The 6,903-nt window shown below is 41.4% G+C and overlaps 1 protein-coding gene across 1 annotated transcript; it reads right to left on the reverse strand.

Annotated features, from left to right (window-relative positions):
* Window positions 1-1,308: 1,308 nt before the first annotated feature.
* Window positions 1,309-6,449, reverse strand: C25H15orf61 (chromosome 25 C15orf61 homolog). The gene is made up of 2 exons (XM_090358128.1): window positions 6,100-6,449; window positions 1,309-1,535 (listed from the first exon to the last, which is right to left on the reverse strand). The coding sequence occupies exons 1-2, from the start codon at window positions 6,443-6,445 to the stop codon at window positions 1,408-1,410; spliced, it is 474 nt and encodes a 157-aa protein (XP_090214254.1). The 5' UTR covers window positions 6,446-6,449; the 3' UTR covers window positions 1,309-1,407.
* Between the last annotated feature and the right edge of the window lie 454 nt (window positions 6,450-6,903).

A 6,903-nucleotide genomic window follows, 5' to 3' on the forward strand; every position in this document is an offset into this window, starting at 1 on the left:
TTATTAATGAAGCTTAATGGAACACTATCTCCTTTGTGTAAACCATTCATTTAACTGGTGCGTCAAGTATATTCTTCTGGACTAAATATATTGGCATAAGTACTTCTTTGATTAAAGTGTTATTTAGAATTGCTCTTAGACAAGTGAACACTACACACTCTCACCAGCCCGCTTATTAAAATGACAGCCTGTGAGGGGCCAGTGTGAAGTCCTTGCTGGTCTCAGTGTTTTCCCTGCAATCACTTCTGCTCCTACTCTACTCATTTGCCAGGAGGATGCATCCAAATGTTGACTACCTTATTTCATGAGCAACTTCCCACAAAAAACAAAAGAGGTTAATATTGCAGAGAATCAGCAACACCTTAACATAAAATGATCTATATTGTATGCTTGTAATTATGGGCCAGATCATAAATCTTAAACACCCATTGGTTTAGAAATTAAATAGTTCTGCTTAATTCTCCCTAAATGCCTCCCAATTTCTGAAATTTACCATTCATCTGGGTATTTTGTGACTATCCCTAAGGATAAATTTTTTTAATGACTTTGCTTTCAAAAAATGCAATTAACTTAATAAAATCCTAATGTAAAAGTGCTATCAGGTCTTTACAGTTTTAGCCAACGCCCCAGTGCTACTATGTCTGTGGACAGTTAACTGCTTTTATAAGCAGTTACCAAATATTTTTTTCTGGGTCTTTGTAGATCTCAATTTTCTCAAAGCTTTATTGGCATGCTATTTTAACTTTTAATAAGTCTTAATTTTATTCACCTTGCGGCACTTACACTAACCAGAGTTAGTATTACACCGAAAACACTCTGCTATTCAATTCTTTAAGCAATGAAGTTTCAGCATTTTACCCAAACCCTTCTTCCAGATAAATGGCACAGGAACTTTCAAAGCAATGTCACGCAAAAATCCTGACAGCCAAATGCTTTAGATTTCAGATTGCAATGCAATTTCCATCCATTTTCGATTTGCCTACAAATATTATCTGCATTATTTACCTTCAGATCTTGAACTTTTGTCTAATGTCATTTTTACATACAAGATGTCCTCTGTGAGTCATCTATATATCCTTTTTTCAGAACCCATTTAAATTGTTAATACATGGCTGTAGGATCTACATGTACCATAATCATTTTTTATCTGTTGACTAACCTAATTCTAGGGAAACTAGTATGCAGCTTATGCTTGTAACCCGTTAGCTGAAAACAGAGTATGCAATACATAAGAACTTGTGAAAACCTTCTCCTCTTGAGGGCAATGATTCATCTTAAACAATCAGCCACCACAGGGGGAAAAAAAAGGGGTGTTTGTAAAAGTTTTATTTTCCAGGATCAAAAATAAATATTGCAAATACACACAAGAGAAAATCCACTGATAGTTATATTCTCCAATGCACACTTTTAGTACATGGCACCTTCATCTTCTTTATTTAGAAAATAAATTGTTATTGGTCCATAACTGGTGTGTACTGTCTCAGTGACTCTGGCAAATAACCAGGAGCCAAGTCCATATAATAGAGTTGGAATACCTAGAAAACAAATGAATATATTATTCATAGACATTCACACTTATTTCTGATGCATCCATGTGTAGTAATCACAAAGAAAATTACAGTTATAGAAATATAAATATATGACTTGACCGATTATTTAAGAGCTTAATTTCATCGTAGAGAGTTTAAAACTATAGATAAATGCTGATATAAATTTTAACTCAAAGCGCTTCCCTAATTCATTATCTTTAAGTAATTATGAAGTAATTCTATATTCACTTCACAAATAAGCAAATGAAGAAGAATATTCATTAATTTAGCTGTAAATGTTCCTGATTATTTGCCATAAGCTAAAGTTACTAGGTCAACTTTACTGTCCTTTAAGTTAAATAGCAACACTGAGGGCTAACAAAATTTTTGTACAACTTAGAAACTGGGTCAAATAGCTGCTTGCAAAACCTAAATGTAAGAAAGAGTTTAGTGTAACAGGCCGGAGAAAGGAATGCTCTCATTAGCATTTGTAACAATTAATGTGAAAACAACCTTATATCAAGCCTCTCTGGAAAACATACACAGTAGATCAGCTGCTACTTCTCATACAGGAACTAAACACATTCAATCCAGAGATAAAGATTAAGAATCCATATAGATATGATACAGTGATAGACCCAAACTAACTTTTGCAATGACTATTTTTTTCTAAAAGCATTTATTTTAAATCAATGTCTATTAACATACTTAAAATATATAAAACACAGACACATGAATCAATAACAAATACTGTATGCTCTGCGCAAGTATTAATTATATTGCTCCCATATGGGAAATGGGCAGAAAGAGAAATTGCAAAAGGATTGTGCACATTTGGAAAATCACTTTCTAATTAGTAGGGAAATCAACACATGTTTAGGATTGATCAGAGGCTGATGTTTTCTTATATTTCTACAAGGACATATTGGGCTGTGTTGTGCTATTTTGATTGTGTGTTGGATTTGACTGTACTTTGTGTTTATTCCCCCTGCAACTGAATTATGGCCACTGTGATGTTAGAGATTAATCAGGTGGGCAATAAGAAGGGAAAAATATGCCTGCTCTGGCTGCTGCTTTTCTATTATTGGAATTATACTAGGTCATCATTATTATCACAGAATTCCTTACCACCCCTATGAAATGTTCTACAGTCTACTGCCCTCTTCCCCCCCCATAAGATTCCCAAATTCTCCACATTCTCAATGTCCCCAAAGGAATACCACACACACACACACACACACACACACACACACACACACACACACACTTTCAAAAATGAGAATAAGAAAGCTATTTACTAAATGATTCATCCACAAAGCAAATGGCATAAAGGTGTCAGTAGAAGTGGACAAGACAAAACCACAGGCAAGAAGTTGGTACCAAAAATGGGAAGCATTTGAAAAAAAATGCAAAATTTCAATTTCAAAGGCTGGAATTCAGTGAGGCAAGGGAGTAAACAAGGTCGTAAAAGCAATGATTAATTTCCTAAATGTCCTGACAATAAAATGTCTCTTAAAACAGTGCTAAAGGAATAAATTAAAGAAATGATGGTGACACTGAGAATTTTTTATGATATTTATCAGCTTACAATTTAAATGTTGATGCTTTTTTTTTTAAAAAAAAATCAGGCTTTTGAAAAATACAAATAAATGGCCTATAGAGGCTATTTTTTCAGCTAAAATGAAGAGCTGATTTAAGATAGCTACCCTGATTTAACAATAACGATTCTATTTTAAGAAATAACAAGGAACCAACATCAGTTATGTTAGGTGACAAGGGGGGCTGTGATAGGGAGTCAGAATTCTACATTTCTGATTTTTTTCTCTCATCTGTTTATGAACTGCAGTGAGAACTCGCTGAATGGGAAGCTCTGCCATCACTACAGTGTACACATAAACAAATCTCCTTTGTGTTTAGCACAGATGCTTCAAAGAATCATTGAAAAGTTAATTTTTTCCCAGGCTATCTGAAACATAAAGATATCAAAATGAACTTAAAAATCAGTTCTTGGCATAATAATTCATTTTGAGTCAGCTGAACAGTAGGTAAACCACTGTCAAATTAAGCACTTAAAAAAATTAGAACTTCATAGCAAGTCTCTGATTACCCATTCATTCCAATGCTAAGTTGCTTTTCTTAAATCTCAATCTATTTCCCAGCAGGGTACTCAGCCTGAGAAAGCATCAGTAAAACGTCAGCTACACAAGCTAAGGCAAAGGAGAAAGGGAACAAATGGGTAAACAGAAATCCTGATTATTTACAAAACAGAAAAATGAATTACTCTGATAATTACTAATTTGGAAGGAAAGAGGAATAAAAACATCCTCAGTACTTTTGTTAATAGATTAAGTACTTGATGAGCCAAAGGAAGGAAGGAAGGAATAGATTTGATACCTAAAAAATGGAAGAAAAATGAGTGTTATAAGTTTTAAAAGTCCAGTAAGAATTTCGATTATTAGTGAAAGCCAATTTGTATTAAAGCATACATGAGCAAAAAGTTTTCCTGTTAGCTTCACTTAAAATTCTTATTCCTATTTAGCGAGGATTCTTAGAATTTCAAAAGACCACACAGACCATTCTTCCACATAAAAAAATTCCACAACTATTGTTTCTTTTCCCAAAAGGCTTTACTTTTCTATGTGGGATATATTGTGAATGTATTACAAAGACCTGCTATCTACATCTAAAAGATAAACCCTTAGACATTACCATGATCTTAAAACTTGAGTTTTGTTTTTTTTTTAACTGTGCCTTTTTTTTTTTTTTTTTTTTTTTTTTGCCAGTCCTGGGCTTGAGCTCAGGGCCTGAGCACTGTCCTTGGATTTTCTCAAAGCTAGAGCTCTACCACTTGAGCCTCAGCACCATTTCTGGCTTTTTTCTATGTATGTGGTACCGAGGAATAGAACCTGGGTCTTCATGCATGCTAGGCAAGCACTCTACCACTAGGCCAAACTCCCGGCCTTAACTGTGCCTTTTTGTAAAAGGCACTGAGCTCATATGGTCTATTTTTCTTTTTTTTATCTTTATCAGCAAGGTAAAATTTACTTCTGTCCAGAAAGGTGTGCCAGTGGCAAGCAAGCACTCATATAGTCTAATTTAAACCTCAACCTTAGAATGGAGGCTTTATGTAAAAGGCACTGAGCTTTGCCATTATACTTTTCCTAACCTCTGAGTCTACGCTTGGGAAAGTAATATCTTCTGATTCTAAAAAATGCTAAAAAGAAACTTATTCTTCTTGAGTCTTTCCGATTACTTCTGAGTTTGAATTTTCTAAATTGTCCATCTCACTATTCAACTTGATACCAATCTCAAAACTGATGGGGCATACTAAAAAGCAAAAATGTAGGAAGTATTTTAAAATGTCTTTCTATGTCACTAAATCATCTTCCTTCTACTAGACTGAGTCCAGGAAAATCCTAGGGGAGCAATGCTCAAAACTCCCATGTGTTACATGTGAGTTATCATAGAAATACACGAGTCATACTTAAATTTAATGAGCTACCAGATTATGTAATTCTAGTGAGCAGCAGTGGTTCAAAAAAAAATAAAACAAGTCGGCACAGCCTCCATGTCTGGATTTGGAAATATTGAAATCTTAATTCTCCTATCAGCTTTTAATAGGGCCAAAGTGTCTTGGGATTTTATATTTTCCTCTGGCCTAAAAAAAATGCCTCTTCTTTCAACTAAGCCGGAAGAAAATAAACACCCTGGGAGAGTTAATATTCAAAAGCATCAGTAGGAAAACATGTACATGTTAAAGAGGCAGGACCCTTAAATGCATTTTAGCCCAATAGCTGAGGAAAGTCTAGTAGGTCTTAAGATAACCTTCTGCGTTCTTGGCAACGCAAAACACCAAAAGCTCTGCAGAAGACAAAGAGACTCTTAAAAGCGGTGACAGTGACGGATTGGAGGAATGACAACTCGGATGTTCAACTACCTACAGATGATTTTTGTTAAATCAATTGTCATTATAGGCCAACGCGGGCAGGCCAGCCGCTCACGGCTTGTAACTCCCGCTCCTCAGGAGGCTAAGGTCTGACGATCCGGGTTGGAGAAAGTCCCTGAGACTCTTAGCTCCAGTTAACCAGCAAAAAGCTGAAGGATGGAGTGTGGCTCAAGTGGCAGAGCGCCAGCCTCGAGTGGAGAAAGCTCAGGGACAGCGCCCAGGGCCTGGGTTCCAGCTCGGGCACACGCGTGTGCGCGCGCATTTCTGAGGGTGAATCCTGCTGTGCGAGCAGCAGCGGCCCAACTTCAAAGCCACTGTGGGGAGTGGAGGGGGGCGTTACCACCCACCCTCCGGGGCACCCCGCGGGACGCCTGCCCCACTCGGGGACAAGCCACTTGGTGCAATGCACATCACAAGTCAGGGAACCCCAGGGACCCAAAGGCCAGCAGGGCCTCCCCGGGGGCGGGGCCGGGCCTCCCCGTGGGCGGGGCCTGGACCCGGGTCAAAGGCCAGCAGGGCCTCCCCGTGGGCGGGGCCTGGACCTCCCCGTGGGCGGGGCCGGGCCTCCGGGCACGAACCATTGTCACCAGATGTGGGCCAGGGGTCGGCTGGGCGCTGGCTCACCGAGGTTGATGACCTTGAGCGCGGTGAAGAAGCGGTCCTGCGGGGCCAAGTCCTGCCAGGGGGCCTTGGAGCAGTGATACTTGATGAAGGGGAAGCAGCCGGTACGCAGGACGTGGTAGTTGGCGCCCTGCACCGGCCAGTTGAAGTGCGAGAGGCCGAACTGGTCGTTGCGGACGGCGCTGTAGGGCACGCAGAAAGAAGTCCAGTATGGCAGGCGTCGCTGCAGCAGGTGCCGCGTCAGCACCTCCGAGGCGCGGGGCTTCGGGCGGGAGGCGGCGCTCGAGGCCCAGGGCCCGCACAGCAGCAGCCGCAGCGCGGCCTCGTGGGCCCTCCGCAGGGCCTCCATGGCCGACCGCACCGAGCGACTGCGGCGTGCCTGCGGGGCGCGCCTCTGCGGGCGGGGCTTCACCTCCGGGGGCGGGGCTCCACCTCCGGGGGCGGGGCTTCACCTCAGGGGGCGGGGCTCCACCTCCGGGGGCGGGGCCGCGCCGCCGGGGGCGGGGCCGCAGGGCGCGCTGGCAAGTTCTCGCGGCCCCGGGGCGGCAGGCGGGAGCGCGCGGCCTTGAAAACCTAGGGTTCTGGGGCGCATGCGCACTCCCGGCGGCCGCCACCAGCGCAACTCGCTGGGAGGCGAGAGGGACACCTGTGACCTCACAGAAAAAAAATGGGGAGGGTTTCTCCTCATCCACGGCCGTGTTCAGTTCTTGTGTTTTTTAAATTGTAAAGCGGGAAGTTACGGTAAAGTAGGAGCCAACATGGATGTCTTCCACAGATTGCAAGAAATATTTACAGGGCGCGGGTCCG

The sequence above is a fragment of the Megascapheus bottae genome, chromosome 25 (assembly GCF_031878675.1).
Source record: "Megascapheus bottae isolate mThoBot1 chromosome 25, mThoBot2.hap1, whole genome shotgun sequence".
NCBI lineage: Eukaryota > Metazoa > Chordata > Mammalia > Rodentia > Geomyidae > Megascapheus > Megascapheus bottae.